A 21,511-nucleotide genomic window follows, 5' to 3' on the forward strand; every position below is an offset into this window, starting at 1 on the left:
TCCTTGAATATTAAGTACTTTTCGGTCAAATTTCCTTGAATATTAAGTACTTTTCGGTCAATCTTTCATTTGAAAACAATAATAGGAATTGAAATTGTTTATTTGGGGTAACGTATTAGGTACAAATAAAAACACAACAGAGTTATTAATTACAGACGAAATAGGAGGCCACTCCGCATATTTGGTATGCCATAGGTAGATAAGCCATGACACCAATTTTCAGGGCACCCACAAAGCGAAATTAAAATAAACAAAATATAATACAAAACATAACTAGACTTCAAATTTGCGAAGAGAGAGAACTTACAATAAAATAATTGTATATGTTAGTAAACGCTACAGGTTTCGAGGGCATCGAGCTTCCATCTTCCCGGGATTTAGAATGGGCTGCTATGCCATTGTGGGTTTATTTCTAAAGAGATTTGAGGTTAAATGAAACTAGAAGTCATTTTCTTCGTTGTATTAATGCATCGTAATGACAGTTTTGGCTACAAATTATAATAATGTGCTACAAGGGTCACACTTTAAACAATTTCATCTAAAACGTTTTCAGTTTATAACCTTGAGTCTGGCTGGCGAATTTGAAAATTCCACCAATAAAAAGAAAACCGGTGTCAATGACATTGGGCTGTTGAAGGTTCATTATAGGGTGGCGCTCCCTATCCAGTACATATCACCAATCATTCAACTTGTTACTACTGCTAAAACTTATTTACTGGTCTGGTTTCTCGATTCGCTGGCCAGACTCCAGCAGTGATCACAATTAAAATAAATTATCTTTATTTTCTAAGGAATGATCTGAAGTAGAATAGTAAGATATTAAGTAACAAAATTTACATTTCCATGCCGATCACAAAAACACGCCTTAGATCGAAGAAGTGATTCGTACAAGTATATTTTCATAGCAAACCATATAAAAGCGATCAAAGCGCTTGCTAATACTTAGCTTATGTCTTGTCTGCATATTCTTCAGATATGATCACACAGTCTCTACATCAGATCAGTCTAAATGACGCTAAGAAACCAGAAAAATACATCACCACAGTTTTCACCCTCTGGTAAGCTTTTAAAGGGCCCACTGATTACCAGTTCGCCGAACGATATCAGCCTGTCAGTTAAACGCAAAATTTGAAAGCTCCGAACAACCGACAGGCTGATATCGTCCGGCGAATTGGTAATGTGTGGGCCCCTTTAGGTCTCGCAATTTAAGAAGAGGCGAATGGCACTAACGATGAATTGAGATTCATACACCGTGAAAAAGAATAGAGATATCAATTTATGAATTACAATTTAACATGGCACTGACAGTTTCATGTCTGTATCCGACGTGGTGTCGTGGCCTCTTCTTAGGTTGCGCGATAGCGCCAACATGGATACACTGGCAGTTTGGATACCAATGTATCCATGTCGGGCCTCGAGAGTCTTTAGGTATAGCATTACATATGCCTCTTCGTACTTCTATATTCCTCTCATTACCAATGCTGGATTACCGATATGATTATATCACTTCCATAGTGGTACATACCACTCATCTACCTTGAATGCTATGAATGAATGAATCTAAGTATATGATATTGATGATGTATTCTTTTATACAATAATTAAAAAAACTAATCGTTCAACTTACGAAGGAATGTCATCAGTAGAAATTCTACGTAGATTACAAGAAGATTATGTCTTAGTCTTAACTTAAACATTGATATGGCAACATTTCACACAGTCACTAGTGGTATTATGGTAACCTAAACGTTTACTTTCAGTCGGTCTTAAAATTTGTAGAGACTCCTTTTTAATATCGATTATATATTTGTAACTTGATACAAGATATCTCAGACAGCTAAACTATCATATAATTACGCCTTTTTTACTATGTTAACTGACAGGTAATCTCTGAAAGACACTAATATAAAATATGCTCAGCAGTGAGACACTAAAGTAGACTAAAAAAAAAAGTGACGTCATTCCGTGAAATGTTATACGAACGTCTTCAGCAGCGGAGTCGAAAGACAGTCGCCGTGGTCGAAATCGGCCGAGAGAGAATATAATAATATTATATTACCTACTCTTTTTAGTTATTCCGATTGATATTATTTTTTCCTTTGTCGTTGGCGTATGTCGTCAATAATTCGTAGTACACCTGCCAACACAGTGATGACACATAATCTTGTTTTACTTCTTTTATTATAATAGTTTATATGTCTGAGATTAGAAGAAGTATAATGGTACTTTCTAAGATTCAAATTACTTACTGTAAAGAACTGACCTGATTATGATTAACTTATTGTAAGTATAAGTAATTATGTACTGTTCTTTACTTCGTTTGTGGACTTAGTCGCCTCGTACGACACCCTATCCTATGAACGAACGAACGAACGACGAAACGAAGTAAGAAGCTATTTCGTCACAGGGGAGATGGTCCTGTTAGCATTGTTTTGCAATCCATCTAGGAGAAGGATACTCCAAAATAAAACCCGGAATGGAGTTTCCGTAAGGCGCGAGTAGGGTCCAACCTGAAATATGCGGCAGATTCCTGCAGCTGACCTGTCTCCACACGTATTGGCTCGCCTTTCCTGTGGCATAAGACAGTGAAGCCGAGAGGGTAATGCAGGTGCTGGGCATCCCTGCGTTTCCTTAATTCCGTCCCAGGCGGTGTAATGTATGTTACACCATAAATCGTCTGCAATAGACGTAAAGGCCAATGATGATGATGATGATGACTGTTCTTTAGAAAGGGCCTCTAGATGACATCATAGTCCCGAATCGTTTTAGAACTTCGCTACAACATTTATAAATGGAATTCTTGTCATGGTAACTTAGTTAAGTATCAGCATAAACTTAAAACTATTACTAACCAAAGCATATTATCGATATGCCCACAAAACTTGTAGAACACATTGTGTACGACGTACGTAAACTAAACAGTCCATAATAACTGTACATAAAATAAATGCTTGAATGTCTAATTTCTTAAACCAAATAAGTACATGTAGATACAAGGTTACTATATTGAAGTAAATAATCGATTAAAAATAGCTGTCAAACATCACATGAGTACTTCTTCTTCTTCCTGGCGTTATCCCGGCATTTCGCCACGGCTTATGAGAGCCTGGGGTCCGCTTGACAACTAATCCCATGATTTGACGTAGGCACTAGTTTTTACGAAAGCGACTGCCATCTGACCTTCCAACCCAAAGGGGGAACTAGGCCTTATTGGGATTAGTCCGGTTTCCTCACGATGTTTTCCTTCACCGCAAAGCGACTGGTAAATATCAAATGATATTTCGTACATAAGTTCCGAAAAACTCATTGGTACGAGCCGGGGTTTGAACCCTTGAAAACATCACATGAGTACGTTAATACAAAATCAAAACACTAACAATACAATTTCAACAATACACGTGAGTATGATGCGAAAGCTGCTCAAACTAAATATGTAATACTAATAATAAGAAGTCGTTCTACGGCATCCACCAAATTGACGCAATTCAATGCGCAATGCAAGAGTACATTTCAGTCAGCAGTTACATGGAAATATCCGGAAAGCGTATCCATATTTTTTTGGACTGGTACTTGGACGTCCAAATTGAAACTATATCACGCTATATATATTTAGACGCACGGCCGGTTTCCATCCTTACTTGGTAGATATTCCGCCAATTCGCACGAAGCGCTTTGCTTCTACTTTCCTTATGCGCACTGCCAAGGAGTGGAATTCCTTGCCGGCGTCTATATTTCCGTGCTCTTATAACCCGGCAACCTTCAAATCAAGAGTGAACAGGCACCTTCTGGGCGAGCTCGCTCCATCGTAGGCCACGTCTACGCCTCGGCTAGTCTGTGGCCATGAGTAAACCCATGCATAATAAAAAAAAAATAAAAAAAAATATCACTTTTCTATGTACCTTGTCATTCGATAGAAAAAGGGACTGAGTTGAGGGAATTGAACGCCAATAAACCAGGCAGGTTTAGGTGAGACTACAGTCATAGTGGCATTTGTGATGTAACGTTACATTGATGACTAGCTTGATGATTTTATGATAAGCATAGCTGGTAATAACTTTCAAGGATCCTACTCTCGCCTTTAAGTCCACTTACGACCATTTTCATGGAAAACTTTTGTATAGCCACTTGTCACGTCAATAATTGACACACAGTGGTGAATTTTACTTTGTAATAGTAGGGACTATTGGCGTTACGTGGCGTTACTATTGAAAATAACCAAACAGCTTACCAACCAAGTAGTGAGCTATTCGTTCAGATCTCAAGGTATTCATATTCACCTTAAAATCAATACAGTTTTAACCGTATTTCTCAAACTTATTTTTTATTCATCTTAAAAATAGTTTAGTTTAAGTAGTCATTGAATACACCTGATAATAATACTGCGACTGGCCCTGACTTGACACATATTATTAGATTTTTTTGACAGTAGCCGTGGACAATAATTTGAGCATTGCTTTGTCGGCGGGACTCTGAGGGCCTACCGTGAACCAAATTCGACGTGTTGCCGGGAGTCACACTTACGTACGAATTTAAATGTGCGACAGAGAGGTAACACGTCGAACGTGGTTCGCGGTAGACTCTGGCTTATAATGCTTTAACATTGCATAGACAAATTCATTTAATACAAAGGCACACATCCCTAATTGTCATTCTGTACTAATTTATCTGTACGTAATTACTCAGAAGCAAAATTTCTATAAGTAACGTATCCATACCAACGGTACTGTATACGTATTGTTATTGATACTGTGAATAACGTAAACACATACTAATAAGCTAATAACAATCCAGCCTATACACCTCATCGAATCGATTGAATTATAATAATTACCTATGTAAAATATAAATTTATGAATAATAACAAATAACAATACAATTACGCCTCTTCGGTTGTCTAAAATTAAAGCATTAACCAAACAGCTGCGAGATTCACAATTTACGTAACAATATTTCGAATAATTAAAGTAAATATTAATATAACATAATTATTACATTGTTTTTAATACCAAATAGTTAAAGAGTTTAAATAGTTATAACTAGAATAAAGGCGTTGAAGGAGATGAGTACAAATCCAATAAACACCGGTAATACCGGAACTCTTAGTTACGAGTGTAAACAAAATCCGATACATTTGTTCAGTTACATTTTACGCTTACAAAATATGACATTAATGTGGTAATAAAATAAATATTTCTAACCTTCTTTTATCACCTTAAATATTGCCTGTCGTTATTCAAATGACTTCGCTACGTCACTACACATTAATATTAACCATAATTAAAATTAGCCTAGCTTATACAGGGTCATTTTGTTATCTCTGGCCGAACCCTGAATATGTAGGTCATACTAAACAACTTTTACTATGGGGCCAACCTTGAAAATTTTTCGGTGAATCAGAGTCAATGTTTTCTATAGAACAACTGATTTTTTTTCGCGAGATCAGGGTTAATCCCATAGTAAAAGTTGTCCAGTATGAGTACATATTCACCCTTCAGGGATAACAAAATCATCCTGTATGACGTCTTATATCATATCTTAACATTGAACACTACAAAATCTACAAATATTAAAGCAAACCAATTACCTTAAATAGGGAAATGTAAAGATGTAGAATGTATAAGTAATAGCTATTTACAGCGTAGATATTGTATATAAAAGTACTTAGATAAAAATCACTTAATAAGAAAGCTTTGATAGGCAGAATAACTAGGTTTCGATTATTTTGCATAAGGTCCGACATGTTTCGTTCTACTTAGACAAGTAAAATTCTATTTACACCAGACAGGTATATGTGGCTACAATTTATTTCAATAATATGATAATTTCGAGTTTCACATTGAGTATAAATGCTACAGCACTAATGGGACAATAATCAAAATTAATATTGCGTACCATGCTTTTAAAGTTAGAAAATATTACGTATCCTCCCTTTCATTAAAAAACTAGTTATCATGACATTTTTGCTACACATACATGTATGTCATTTCATCATAAACCAGGGGAGCAAGAGCATGTAATAATTATAACATAATTATAAAACAAACATAAAACCAGGGCACAATAGCATTTAGAGTCAGACAAGAATAGTCTGCAGCGGATTTGATAGCCCACGCAGTGAGTGTTATTTTAAACGCCAAACTTCTATGAAATTATGACGTATAAATGACACTTGCACTGCCTGGTCTATCAAATCCACCGCAGACTTTGTTTGGTCCGACTCTACCAGTTTTACTACGCCATAACATCAAACCAAGCGTTTGTTCCTAATAGTTACCACTTCCAAAATATCGTTAAATTACCGCTGACCCCTATATCATCTTATATCTGAAATAAGTTGCGTGCCGACGGGAGTAGTAACTATAAGGATACTTCCACTGAGCACTAGTTGTGCTTCTTATTTCGTAAAATACATTCATAATTGCACTAAAGCGGCCATAGTCTGCGGCCAACATCAATGTTAATCACTACGCACACCAAAATCGTATTTAATATTAACAAGATTTTAATAGTCTCACATAAACATAACAAACAAGAAATAAATCAAAGGAGTATTATTTATTCGAGATTCTAAATGAAGATTTCTCGGCATTTTTCCGCGATCGTAATAACTACAACATCTAACGAGCTGAATGAAAACCCTGCGTAACTCGTGCGTAGTACAGAATTGCCGCCGCGCCGGTGGAGTAGTAGGTCGGTAATGGGAGTGACTCACAGATGTCTAGTGGTGCGGTTATAGCGGCTGCGCCGAGTCCTCGGGCAGAGCGTGCACGCGCGCCGATAGCAGATTATGCAGGATGAACACGGCCGGCTTCGGACTGCCCTCCATATCTAGTTCCTGGGGAAACATTTCATATGAGCTATTCAATTCCATTTTCAAATCCAAGTTTTTTCAGCTGTGAATATCGTTTTGTATATACGAGTATCAAATGTGGCGAAATTGCTTTGCCTTAGACCACAGACATAAAAATCCCCTAAGGAGTGAGGGAAAGACAGAGAGAGCTGGTTATAAGCGTCCGAATTGATTAGGAAATGTAAGTACTCTTAAAATAGTGTGTGAAGTAAATGCCGTAACGTGGCAGGGGCAGCATGCGTTCAAGGTCAAACGACTTGGATTATTGTGTCTGGGCTGTCGTCTTCGGCGGCGGGCTAGAGACAGTACTGACCACGGTGTCGTCGTCCGTGAAGTGCAGCCAGAGCGCGGAGCGGTCGTCGTCGGCGGAGGCCTTGAGCGCGTGCAGCGGGCGGCGGTAGAGCGCTCGCGCGCCGCCGCGGCCCAGCGAGCCCGCCGCCTCCCACACGCACACGCCGCCCGCGCCCAGCGACAGCCGCGCACACATGCCCCGGAATCGGCAACCTGCAATACGATACATATTATTCTCATTCTCATTAATCACAACTGATACGATACAATACTCTTTTTTGCACACCTCAATGAAAGAAGACAATACAAAAGAAAACAAATACAAGCAAAGCTAAACAACAGGCGGTCTTATCGCTAAAAAGCGATCTCTTTCAGACAATCTTTGAGTAGCTGATATTATAGATGCGAACGTAACTCTGTCCGTCTGTTTCTTCGCCACGCTTAAACCGCTGAACCGATTTAAATGTAATTCAATATAAAGATAGTTTGCAGACCGATAAAAAACATAGGAAAGTTTCTATCGGACGAAGGGGCGGGCATCAGCTAGTTCAATATATATCTAGTAGATCGAAACTGTAAAAATTGTAAATCTAAGGCGACGTGTGTCCAAATAGAGCGACAGCAAGTCGACAGTTATAATCTTACGGAAGGTGAACTCGGGCTGCGCGCGCACGGCTCGGTGCGCGCCGTCGACGAGCGCGCCGGCGACGGCGGCCAGGTCGTGCGGCGTGTCGGCGCGCAGCGCACGCACGGCCAGCCCGCCCGCCGTGCCCGCGCGCACGCCCAGCGCCGCCGCGCGCGGCCCGCGCCGCCACCACGCCAGCCGCGTGGCCGCCAGCGCCAGCGCCTCGCCCGCCGCGCACCACGCCTCCGCCGACCAAGGCGCCGCCTCGTACAACCTGCACGGTGCACGGTGCACCACCACAATAGTTATTTGTACAATATCAAAGTTATTTACATCTTGTGCGCTTTTGAATCCCTTACTACGCTCAAGATTCTATTATAGAATCTTTCGCTTGCACGGGACTCAAAACAAGCACTCGAAGAAATATCAAACTTTGATCTCGTGTAGTACACAAAACTTTTCACCCTAAGCAGTGAGAACATACCTAGAGGGACAGAGATAATAGAACCCAAGTATATCGAACTTGTATTAGACCCCGCATGTTGAAATGACATTTGACTATAAAGGTCACTTGAATGACATTTTGTCTCACTCAGTGAGCAAAATGCGATTTTGCTCACTCATTTTTTCTCACTCAGTGAACAAAATGCGATTTTGCTCACTGAGTGAGACAAAATGACTCAGTGAGCAAAATCGCATTTTGCTCACTGTTTTTAAGAAGCAAAGTACTCTTGTTCGAGCTGCTGAGGTGAAAACAATATACTCGCTTAAATGCTGCATGTTACATTATTGTCACATAGTCATTGTTGTACATTTGTTTCACGAGTGAATAGGCGACACTTCGCACTACCATAAAGGAAGAAGACGACCCGTACCTCGACTCTTTAAATTGTGGTAAAAAAAGCTGTTTCCTAAGAAATAGAATTGAAATAAAATGCTCAGAATAACAAAGACAGACATGCAATAAAATATACCTTAATTCTCGATCCGTGATAGCTACAAAGGTGGGCTGCCATCCCTCGGCTTCATCGGAACTATCGGAGCCCCCGGATGCGCTGATCTGTAAAGTAAAAATTAAATTTTTAAAAACTATTAAAAAAAAAAACTATACTAATAAATTCTTGGTAAACCACGTCGTCTTTCAAAAATCTACTCTGAATCTGAACAGGCCGCAAAGCCCACATACAATTGTCAATAGAAGAGTGATAGAGACACAAAACGTTTCGTTATCGTAGCGGAAGTTATTGCCACCTGTAAAGATAAAGAATGATTACACCCAGGGTGATTACACCCTCTATCGTTGAACAAATATAATGCAAGCGATAGGCAAAATACGGACGCCTCGCCGTAAGCATTTCAGCTGGAATTGAATATACACATCCATTTACGCACGAGCGTTGCGTTCAAATTGGTGTCAGCAACCGTCGGAGTAGGTATAGTGTAAGACTGACATGATCCATGGCGGGGCGGCGCGCCAGCCAGCCGGCGTAGCGCACGTCGCCGAGCAGCGCGCGCAGGCCGGGCCGCGCCCGCGCCAGCGCCGCGCGCGCCGCCCGCCGCGCCGCCGCGTGCAGCGCGCGGTGCCAGCCCGCCGCGCCCGCCGCGTCGCAAGCGCGCAGCGCCAGCGAGTGCACGCCGTCCGGAGAGTACACCTCGATCGTGCGATCCTCTGAAACGGTCTAAACTTATTACTCTGCTCTGACGTCACCACATTTTTCATGCGCATCGTTTGTGATTACCCGTTTACTTGGCACTACTTACTGAATATCGAATCCAAAAAAATATACAGGATGCTTCGTTGGGATAAATTTTGGTTAAAAATAAAGTATTCGTCAAGACAGTGTTTTTCAAAACTGTGGGTCGCGACCCCCTGGGGTCTCGCGAAGCCTCTGCCGGCCTTAAAACAATACAAAACAGGGCAAGTGCGAGTCGGACTCGCGCACGAAGGTTTCCGTACCATAAAGCAAAAAAAAACGGAAAAAAATGCAAAAAGAAAACGGTCACCCATCCAAGTACTGACCACGCCCGACGTTGCTTAACTTTGGTCAAAAATCACGTTTGCTGTATGGGAGCCCCACTTAAATCTTTATTTTATTCTATTTTTAGTATTTGTTGTTATAGCGGCAACAGAAATAATTTTAAATTAATTAAGAAATTTCAACTGTATCACGGTTCGTGAGATACAGCCTGGTGACAGACAGACGGACAGACGGACGGACGGACGGACGGACAGCGAAGTCTTAGTAATAGGGTCCCGTTTTACCCTTTGGGTACGGAACCCTAAAAACGAAACAATTTGTTCGTGCTAAGCATGTTGCGTCATGAAAAAATTTGCAAAAACACTGGTCTAAGACATATGACTAAAGATGTTCAAAGTTACCTGAGCTATGGGATCATCATTCGACGCGAGAGGTAGGTCTACATAAGTACCTGGGTCGTGATGGCGCAGATTCTTAGCCACGCAGGCCATCAACAGCGGCACGTAGCGGGTGTCGGCGCGGCGGCGGCGTGGCGAGGGGGGCGACGGCGGCGCCTCCGCCATATAGCCGCGCTGCAGCTCCCATCCCACTTCGCTTATGATTGACGCCTTCCGGAAGTATGGCGTCACTTCGCGGAGGTACTTCACTGTAAAGTTATAAATATGAAGAATAAATGGTGAAAATTTTACTAAACACTCATAAAACCAGGACTGACGAGTGATTCGGGGGTGTCATGGCAAAATGTTCACGATCCCATGAATTCCCATGACGTGTCCTATACGGCAATGCGGGTAAAGCCGATGTCGGTTTAGTGGATAGGACGTCTACGAACATCGTTAAAAAAAGTTAAAAACCGGGCAAGTGCGAATCGGACTCGCGCACGAAGGGTTGCGTACCATAATGCATAAAAAAAAAACTAAAAAAATGCAAAAAAAAACGGTCACCCATCCAAGTACTGACCACTCCCGACGTTGCTTAACTTTGGTCAAAAATCACGTTTGTTGTATGGGAGCCCCATTTAAATCTTTATTTTATTCTGTTTTTAGTATTTGTTGTTATAGCGGCAACAGAAATACATCATCTGTGAAAATTTCAACTGTCTAGCTATCACGGTTCGTGAGATACAGCCTGGTGACAGACAGACGGACGGACGGACGGACGGACGGACGGACAGACGGACAGCGAAGTCTTAGTAATAGGGTCCCGTTTTACCCTTTGGGTACGGAACCCTAAAAAAGGACTGACGAGTAATGATTATTGTTGCGAAAATTGCTTGGCTGGTGAAAGCAGCTGGTACCAACAAACAGCCACCAAGGATAATATATAGTTTAGGGTTCCATATCCATATTTCTATTGCGATTTGTTGGCCTCTTACGGAGCCTCATAGAAAAATCTTTATCTATTTGCAGGATTTCATTGGCTATGGAAACCACTTACCATTATGTTTGCTTCTGACCTGGTATAAAAAATGAGGTGAATATTATACATTTTTTGGTAAGCAGTTACCATAGCCTGTGAATGCCTCCAAGTCCATTGTCTTTATTAACTGTTTGAGTCCCATAGATCTGCAGGATCTGGTTGTATTTTGTAGTAGTAGTAGTAGTAGTAGTAAACTCTTTATTGTACAAAAAGACATATTAAAAATAACATACAATTAGCAAGAAGTACAAAGGCGAACTTATCCCTTTGAGGGATCTCTTCCAGTTAACCTTTGAGTAGATGAGAGGAGAGAGTGAAAAGAGGGTGACAAATGCAGCAAAATGTACAACAAGGTACCAGAAAGATAAAGGATATAAATACATACAAAATTTATAGGATAAACATACATATATTACACAAAAAGGAAAGGGGAAAATACACTAAAAATTGGAAAGAATTAGAACGATATAAAGCAACTATATACAATAGAAATATAGACAAATTAATCAGTCAAATCAGATAACCATAGCTTCTTTAACCTCTTTGACTTGCAAACTTAACCCAGCCCAGTTGGGACACAAGGTAGGATAGTATTAGTGCTGTATAAGCATTAGGGTTTGCATGATTGATCCGAAATGTAAGGAAGATCCGCGGATCCGGATCCAGATCCGGACAATTTCATACATTTTGGATCCGGATTGCAAACCCTAATAACTATACTAACCAGATCATATGCAAAACCATGTTTTTTAATTTATTTGTTTTGATCCAATGAGAAAATAGTACAAATATATAGCAAAATATTGTAACTTCAAATACGTTCTCCCGGCATACTGTAATTAATGAAAGCATTTACAGTGACCTCAAGCTCCAATTGCCATAATTTTTATTAGAGTTAATTGATCAATCTAGATGAATGACCAGTATAGCCAGTACAGCACCTCTAGCACAACTGGCCGCGACAGGCGTGAGAAGTGACAGATCGGCGCGACTTGGCGGCTTGTCGCGTGTTGGCAGCACAACTCACGCGCGAGAGCCGCGACAAACTCGCGATCAGGTGTCACTGTCAGAAAATGACAACGATCGCGACTTTGAACTAAAATCCGTAGCACAACTGCCTATTTTGAGACAAAACATTCTCTCGTCTTTATGTCAATCCGCGAGTCGAAGTCTACGCGACTTTATAACGCGACTCGCTCTCGCGGGTGCTTTGCTTGTACTTTTTTAACTAAACTCATGATAATTATAACTTAAAAACTAGTTTTATATATTATGTAATAATATAATTTGTATAATTACTTATTGCCCTAAGGAATAAGGAAGTATGGAACAATCACTAAATGCGCTTTACGCACGCTTATATCGATTATGCACGGTGATATCTACAAGTACCACAACACACCCATCATGTTTACAACTTTAATTTCAAACAGCTAGCTTGTAGGTACTCAATTAAGTAATTAGGTACATATGTAGGATTTTTAAATTTCAATTCAGGTTCGTAAGTTTGTAAAAGTAATCCTAAGACTTCCTTACACAAAACTTTCATCAACCTAACAACGGAGCCCGCTTGCTTGTACATAAATGAAGCCGATGAGGTGGGTAGGTACAAATGTTCAAAACAAACTTATTAAGTTTAACTATCCAACTTATTAAGTAAGCCATAGTCTTATAGTAATATTTAGGATCACGGTTAGATGTCTAATTTCAACAATATCTTACTATTTAGGTACCGTTTGGAACCTTCCTCGACTTCAACAAAACATGTGGCCTGTGCCCGCTGCATCGTACTGTAACAGAATGATGTAATACGTGGCTATAACAGGATCATGTCCGGCTCAAAATCATGCTTTGTATGAAATATTATCAGTCAACACCCACTAAACCATTCCGTCCTCTGCCAACACCATACCGTGACGTGACTGGACCGAGCCGACCAACAATATTTTGAAGGAGTCGTTACGCTCATGTCATAATCTGAGTAGGTAGCATAGGTACGGTTATCATATGGTCTACCATATTGAAACTCCTCTAGATCATACCCGTGTTCTAGATGTTTCACTTCATGTTTGACAGGGCCTGATACGATCATGCTATGATACGTTGCTGTCAACATTAGGTATGAAGTGGGCCTTGGGGAGCTATTAATTAATAATGGCTTCTAGGAGTTCTAGGTACTTACCTACCTACTTTATTTTTGTTTCTTTTCAGGTAAAAATACAGGAGAGAAAAAGAAACAATATTTAAATTAATAGTATATTGCTTTGCCTTATATATTTCTTATTATTAAACCTAATATATATTAACATCTAGAACCACTATAGAGAAATTGTAAGAATCTTCTTTATTACCCTTGAAAAGTATTTTCTCTCTTCCTTTTTCTTCGACATGCGGCGTAGGACAATTAAATATCACCCTGGAAAGAAAATTGGTTTGTAAACAAGACAATAAAATATGGTCATGACTTCATCGAGGACTATGAAATAAGCTTTTCATATCAATTTGTCAAATCATAAACAGTTAGGTACACAGTACACACACATGCCATCCATTATTGGCACAAGAAAAACTATATGAAACTTATTTGAGAGTTACTGTGGCAGCTTAGATAGGTACGCCATAACCATTAGGGTAATTATTAATAGTTCACTTCCTCAGTGGTGTTTTTAAAGCTAAAGCGCTTCTCACATCTTAAGTAGTTAATTTAGAAAAGGGGACAGCTCCGCGTTTGAAACCTACAAGCTTGCCTAGTGTGTTTCTTTTCCTGAATCTCCACTTCGGGTCCCGTTGGCACGTTCCTGTTAATAATATTTTCCTTTGGGTGCTGGGATATCAATCGTGTCTAGGATAATGCTGAACTTCTTCTGAAAAAAAAAAACACTATTTACAACAGGAATATGAGAACAAAACCAATATTAGCAATTCCATTATTATAGTTACTTACAAAAATATTTTATTTAAAAGGTTTATTAAACAGAAAATTTTAAACAATATATATTGTTGCGAACTCTTTAGTTTTTTGACAAATATTTAAATTTGTATTTTTTATGATTCTTTACATCATAATATGTCACTCTAAAATAAATGGCTAAACGTTTCGGGTGTATTTTGATTCGAGCTATATTTTCTCTCATTTCCTTCATCTGGCGACCGTTAAATATAATGGAAATGTTACGAAAAGAACGAAGTATAGCCAGGAGGCTATTCGCAACCGCAAAAAACGATATTGTGGCTAAGTTAGAGTCGACCGACATCGACGAAATCACCGCGGCCTTTAACAAGCTCCAGCTTCGAGCCGATTCCTTGTTCAACGTCGACCAACGTATAAAAGAACAATGGCTAAAAACGGACGAGATGACTGAAGATGAAATTTATGAAGACTGCATGACCAGCGATAAGTATGAAAGCGACTGGGAGCGTATAAAAGTCATGTACGACAACGTTTCCCGGAAGAACGAACGCAAGAAGAGGTCTCGCAAGTCTAGCGGCAGCGATGAGTCGAATAATATGGACAAATCTCATCAATGTTGTGAGAAGTCGGCGTGCAGTTCTGCATGTCATTCAAGACGATTCCGTCTACCGAAATTTGAGTTACGGAAGTTTGACGGCAATACGAAAAACTGGATTGGTTTTTGGTGTCAATTTCAGAAAATCGACGACGACGAATCTATAGACGACGGAGATAAGTTTCAGTATTTATACCAATGCACTGTTCCAGATACTCCAGCGCGAGAGATCGTCGAGAGCTTTCCGCCGTCGGGAGCTAACTATAAGAAGGCTGTTGAGCAATTGAAGTCCAGGTTTGCACGTGACGAAATGTTGATCGACATTTATGTGCGTGAACTGCTTAATCTTGTATTAGCACAAGCCAAAGGTAATACTTCCTATAAATTAGGCCACTTATACGATAAATTAAATACGCAATTACAAGCACTACAAAGCTTAGGTGTCACTATAGATAAATACGCTGCTTTACTTTTCCCTTTAGTTGAGTCCGCCTTGCCCGAATCTGTTTTACGAGCATGGCAGAGATCCCACGTACTCGAGGAGAAGAGCGACGATCATCTGAACCGGCTTATGCAGTTCCTGAAACGCGAGGTGGAGTCGGAGGAGCGGATCCAGCTTGCGCGTAGCGGAATAGCATCGGGTGACAGTTTGCATAGCGTTTCTACTCAACCTACCGCGGCATGCTTGGTATCAACGGAAGACGCAGGTAAGAAGATTTGTTGCGTTTGGTGTGAAAAGGCATCGCATACCAGCTTCGAGTGCTACAAAACTAACAAGATGTCGTATGAAGCTAGGAAGGATGTGCTAAATAAAAAAGGAGCATGCCATATTTGTTTAAAAACGGGACATAATACGAAAAGATGCAAAAATTTCACAAAATGCCTTTTCTGCTCCAAACGTCATTCTATATTGATGTGCCCTGACGTTAAAACGTCAAGTCAAAATGAAAATGATAAAACTTCAGATATTGAAACGTCAGACTTAAATAACAACGTAACTCAAAATAAGGCTAGTACTATACTATTGCAAACGTTTATGGCGAATATTATAAGCGATAAGAAATGTATACCGGTACGATGCTTTATTGATTCGGGAGCACAGAAGACTTATTTACGTCGCGATATAATAGAAAGTTTAAATTTGAAGCCTGTTGGCAAAGAAATCGTGTCGAATTGTCTTTTTGGTGGGATCGAAACTAAAAAGGAACTGTTTCATACCTACGAGTTCACTGTCGCAAGTTTGGATAAGAAGTATCAATGTAGAATGACCGCGCGCGACAAGTCTAAGCTCTGCGGATATGTTCCTCGTTTAAATGTAAATCATGAGATGTTCAAAGAGTTGCAGAAACATAATATCACCCTGAGCGACGTCGGCGATGCGACCGCACCTGACATCGGGCTTTTGATCGGCGCAGATCACGCAGGCGTGTTGCTCACGGAGAGTTTCGTGGAACTGAACAATAACCTCGTGGCAATAAAGAATAAATTTGGATGGACGCTTCAAGGACCTATCATGAACACATGCAGTGTCCTAATGAACGTAGTATTGGAAAATGAAACTAAGTTGACAGTTTATGACAGAGAAGTCAACATAGAAACTAAGAAAGTACTGCTCGCTAACAATACTGCAGATTATAGTACGTTTCTGTGTACACTTATTTACTTCTATAAATACATTATAAACCTAACCGGTACTCTTTTCCTGCGGTTCGGAGGGATGATATGGATCATTTTATGCACGTGTGTAATTTACCAAGTCGTGCATCTGACTAAATTGACCATGTCGCTAACGACCAAAGCCTTTCTTATGGACGTACGAACATTTTTCACAAGACGTGGAAGAATTGGCGCAAAGTACATCACGGATAACATCAGCAGCACTAACTTCCGCGAAAATGAAAATGGTTCAGGAACGAGTACGTGGAGAGGCTCATCCAGCAGGGCAAGGAGAGGGAATCGTATTTAAGGGTAGGTGATGTAGATTATAAAGTGGTCTTTAAGAGATAATTGTGTAAGAGTGGCTAAGGTGCGCACAGCAGATGGGCAATAATTCACACGAGCCGTTCAACGCCTGAACCCGCTTGAAACACAGGACTCTACCGAGATCTAGAGAAGAGTTTTGGGCCTCTTGCCCAAAAGGTGGGAGGATGTTGCGAACTCTTTAGTTTTTTGACAAATATTTAAATTTGTATTTTTTATGATTCTTTACATCATAATATGTCACTCTAAAATAAATGGCTAAACGTTTCGGGTGTGTTTTGATTCGAACTATATTTTCTCTCATTTCCTTCATATATTTTAAGGAATATTATCAATATTAAGTATATAAGGCTCTATTACTTACATTTTTTCATATTTTTTCCCGTAATTAAATGTTGACAAAATTTGAAAGTTCCTTGACTTTGACAGGAAAAACTTAACCATCGACAAAAAACTAGATTTTTTATCACCAAAGAACGAATGATTTAGCGCATCCCTGGTTTCCGATTCAGTGTTGCCACTTGCAAATATCGATTTGTTTAGACTTTGATTTCGCCGGGTAACACTGACGAGTCGCGCCGCGACTTTGAGTTCTCTACACGGCTGTTGCAGTCGCGGGTACAAGTTATGCTACGGAAATCGACAGATTTGACAGCCGCGGGAATGGCGACTCGAGTCGCGGTCTAAGTCGCGGATGCAAGATGTGCTTTAATAATAAGAAATATATAAGGCAAAGCAATATACTATTAATTTAAATATTGTTTCTTTTTCTCTCCTGTATTTTTACCTGAAAAGAAACAAAAATAAAGTAGGTAGGTAAGTACCTAGAACTCCTAGAAGCCATTATTAATTAATAGCTCCCCAAGGCCCACTTCATACCTAATGTTGACAGCAACGTATCATAGCATGATCGTATTAGGCCCTGTCAAACATGAAGTGAAACATCTAGAACACAGGTATGATCTAGAGGAGTTTCAATATGGTAGACCATATGATAACCGTACCTATGCTACCTACTCAGATTATGACATGAGCGTAACGACTCCTTCAAAATATTGTTGGTCGGCTCGGTCCAGTCACGTCACGGTATGGTGTTGGCAGAGGACGGAATGGTTTAGTGGGTGTTGACTGATAATATTTCATACAAAGCATGATTTTGAGCCGGACATGATCCTGTTATAGCCACGTATTACATCATTCTGTTACAGTACGATGCAGCGGGCACAGGCCACATGTTTTGTTGAAGTCGAGGAAGGTTCCAAACGGTACCTAAATAGTAAGATATTGTTGAAATTAGACATCTAACCGTGATCCTAAATATTACTATAAGACTAATAAATAAATAAAAATAAAAAGCCTTTTATTTCCTTTTGTTATACATAAGTTTGTTAATAAATTTTTGTTGATTATTTTGTAGGAACCCGTTAGGTGAAGGCCTCTTCCAAAGATATCCATTTTTCACGGTCTTGTGCTATTCTTTTCCAATTTGGACCAGCAATTCTTTTCATGTCTTCCTCCCAGCGCATGTTTGGTTTGCCTTTTCGGCGCTTGCCGTCTGGGCCTTTCCAGTTCGTGACTATGGCTGTCCATCTGTGGTCTTTAAGGCGAGCCACATGTCCAGCCCATCTCCATTTTAGCTTTCTAGCGTGTTCTAGAGCATCTATTGCTTTTATTGTTGCTTTTATTTTACTATGTCTTATCTTTTGTATCTTTTTTATATAAGACTATAAGACTATGGCTTACTTAATAAGTTGGATAGTTAAACTTAATAAGTTTGTTTTGAACATTTGTACCTACCCACCTCATCGGCTTCATTTATGTACAAGCAAGCGGGCTCCGTTGTTAGGTTGATGAAAGTTTTGTGTAAGGAAGTCTTAGGATTACTTTTACAAACTTACGAACCTGAATTGAAATTTAAAAATCCTACATATGTACCTAATTACTTAATTGAGTACCTACAAGCTAGCTGTTTGAAATTAAAGTTGTAAACATGATGGGTGTGTTGTGGTACTTGTAGATATCACCGTGCATAATCGATATAAGCGTGCGTAAAGCGCATTTAGTGATTGTTCCATACTTCCTTATTCCTTAGGGCAATAAGTAATTATACAAATTATATTATTACATAATATATGAAACTAGTTTTTAAGTTATAATTATCATGAGTTTCGTTAAAAAAGTACAAGCAAAGCACCCGCGAGAGCGAGTCGCGTTATAAAGTCGCGTAGACTTCGACTCGCGGATTGACATAAAGACGAGAGAATATTTTGTCTCAAAATAGGCAGTTGTGCTACGGATTTTAGTTCAAAGTCGCGATCGTTGTCATTTTCTGACAGTGACACCTGATCGCGAGTTTGTCGCGGCTCTCGCGCGTGAGTTGTGCTGCCAACACGCGACAAGCCGCCAAGTCGCGCCGATCTGTCACTTCTCACGCCTGTCGCGGCCAGTTGTGCTAGAGGTGCTGATCACCTAGCAACCAATCCTTTTAAGACTATTGGACCAATAAGGATTTTTTATTCAATTTAAAACACTAAAACGCACAATCAAAAATATTTAGTAAAACACTGTGTCTGTACAAACTTTATTAGACACTTAATGTAGAAAGTTGGATTATATTTTAGGCTATTAATAAGAAGTCTATTAGGGCTGTCCTTAATCCACAACAGGGCTCCTGGCCATGAAAATAAGTCTTCCCAAAAAAAAATAAGACTCATTCAGGGTATGTACCTTTTAAAGAATTCAAGTTTCAGAAAAATATTTAAAATTGTGATATTTTTAATATCATTTGTTTCTAAATATTGAATAAAGGTTTTGTCTGCCTTTCTTGTTCAACTTGATTCACTGTCATAGTAGCATATCCATCTCAGCAGAGGTAATTTTTAAATTAACTGCAGTACTATATTAATGACTCACCTTCCAACTGAACCATTTTGCCAGCTCTTTTCAGAGCCTTTACAGCTTCTTCATGTGTAGCATCCTTAAGATCCTCTCCGTTGACCGACAAGATAGCATCACCAACATACAACTGTTCAGTCAGGTCTGCCGCCATACCTTTGAATATTTTTGATATTAATATGGGCATATTATTTTCTATTCCCCCCTTAATTGATATTCCAAGCCCATTATTGTCGGATTTAACCACTTGCACTACTCGTTTTTGATTCGCGATCGCTTCCGGCACTTCCGTGAAGTCACTGTTGGGTGTTTCGACATTGTTATTGTTGAGGGTGCCATTGAGAGTTGTCGTCGCATCGTACCCGTCGTCGAGGCACACGCTGAGGTAGTCGTCCTCCAGGGAGCAGTGCACCCGGTACCACACCCCGCGCACCAGCGTCTCCAGCAGGCCCGACCTCCCGCAAGTCGCGTTAGGGCTGTCGCTGCCCCCGCTCGAACCGCCGTTCTCAACCATTATTTCAATGACCTATGTTATGATGAGCAAGAAACAAACTACGCAACACTGTGAATGCACAAATAAGCACGTACGTTCATAGTCCTCGGCCCATTTTCTTAGCTATTAATTAATACATAACGTTAATTTAATATATTGTAAACAATTCGAAATACATTTTCACTGCACAATCAATATACAACACAAACTTGTCATTCTGCATACTCCAATACGTTCTCGTACTCTGTCGTACTCGTCAGGGCTGTTTCACTTAGAACTATCAATATGAAGTATGGGGGCATATGTCTTGTCATGAATCTAGAGATGTCGCTGGTAACGGCAATCATTTTACCCCTCATCCACTTGTTTTATTTCCTGGTGCAACATTTCACAGTGCTCAGCGTTTAGTTATACGCAGAAAAACAGCGGTGCAGTAGTCTGTTACGACTATCAGTATTTATGGTATGTAAAAAAGCGGTAATTTAAAAAAATATAAGCGCGATGGGTTATCGTCCCATAGACAATCTGAATTTCGCGTCTTTTTCTACTGACGCAGTTGTTTGACCGGCTATACTTTTGTCACTGCAATGAAATAAAAAAAGATTACCAAAACTGTCTTTTAACTTGTCTTTTTGACTTTTCGTGTAACCTGATACGCAGATAGCATATCGTTTTTTGTAATAAAATTTATGAATATCGTTACTCGGCGGCGAAGACAATGGCCGCATCTGAGAAACTTTGCTGCGTTCGGGGATGCGGCAACTCTCGTAAGTAAAATACCGAGCGGGAAAATTTAAAATAATAGTGCTAACAGGCCTGTACCGACGCGGCGCGCGGTCATGTGTTTTTCTGTATTTATTTATAAACTATCGATGTATAATAATCGCTCAAGCTGATTAGTAGATGCGAAACGGATTATACAATGTGTACAGCTTGGCAAAAAAGAGTAGACTTTAAAAAGTGGCAACACTGTAGTGTCGTCCCTTTCAAACCAATTTGTATAAGAAAACGGGACGACACTACAGTGTTGCCACTTTTTAATTCCTACTCTTTTTGCCAAGCTGTATAATTCATGCTATTTTCCGGTTAGTTTTTCCTAAAATACTACAAGAGTTAGACCAAAAGAAGTCTGCAACGATTTTGGTGCTACATCTTTTAAAAGTTATCAATTCTTGCCATTTTAACTATTGTTTTTCAGGTGCTAACGGAATGCCGCTGCATTCCTTTCCCCACCCAAAAAAGGACCCACAGAGATTTTCCGTGTGGGTGGAGACGGTGGGCTCGGTGGTGCAAGAACTAGAGCCTGATTATGTTTATAAAAGGCGGAGAGTCTGTCATGCTCACTTTGAAACTAATTATTTAACATGGTCTAATCGGCTCAGCCCAGATGCCGTCCCAACCCTGCGCTTACCTGGTGAGCTTCTGTAAATATTTGTCAATTTACTCTTAATAAGAATGTTTCAATGTCTAATA

General features: G+C 39.9%; 2 protein-coding genes across 3 annotated transcripts in view; both read right to left on the reverse strand.

The window, feature by feature from the left end:
- Positions 1-21,511, reverse strand: part of LOC134663473 (E3 ubiquitin-protein ligase TRIM9) — a 287,295-nt gene that overhangs the window by 74,556 nt on the left and 191,228 nt on the right. The window lies entirely within an intron of this gene.
- On the reverse strand, positions 446-20,284 carry LOC134680356 (beta-1-syntrophin). Of its 2 annotated transcripts, XR_010100445.1 has the most exons (8): positions 19,564-20,284; positions 10,197-10,391; positions 9,218-9,435; positions 8,741-8,826; positions 7,787-8,040; positions 7,164-7,354; positions 5,548-6,835; positions 446-5,315 (listed from the first exon to the last, which is right to left on the reverse strand). XR_010100445.1 is itself a non-coding variant. In XM_063539485.1 (7 exons), the coding sequence occupies exons 1-7, from the start codon at positions 20,057-20,059 to the stop codon at positions 6,731-6,733; spliced, it is 1,545 nt and encodes a 514-aa protein (XP_063395555.1). In that variant the 5' UTR covers positions 20,060-20,284; the 3' UTR covers positions 446-6,730. The 2 variants fall into 2 exon arrangements, 1 of the variants encoding a protein (XP_063395555.1); XM_063539485.1 differs by having other exon boundaries at positions 446-6,835.

This window comes from Cydia fagiglandana, chromosome 1, assembly GCF_963556715.1.
Source record: "Cydia fagiglandana chromosome 1, ilCydFagi1.1, whole genome shotgun sequence".
NCBI classification, from domain to species: domain Eukaryota; kingdom Metazoa; phylum Arthropoda; class Insecta; order Lepidoptera; family Tortricidae; genus Cydia; species Cydia fagiglandana.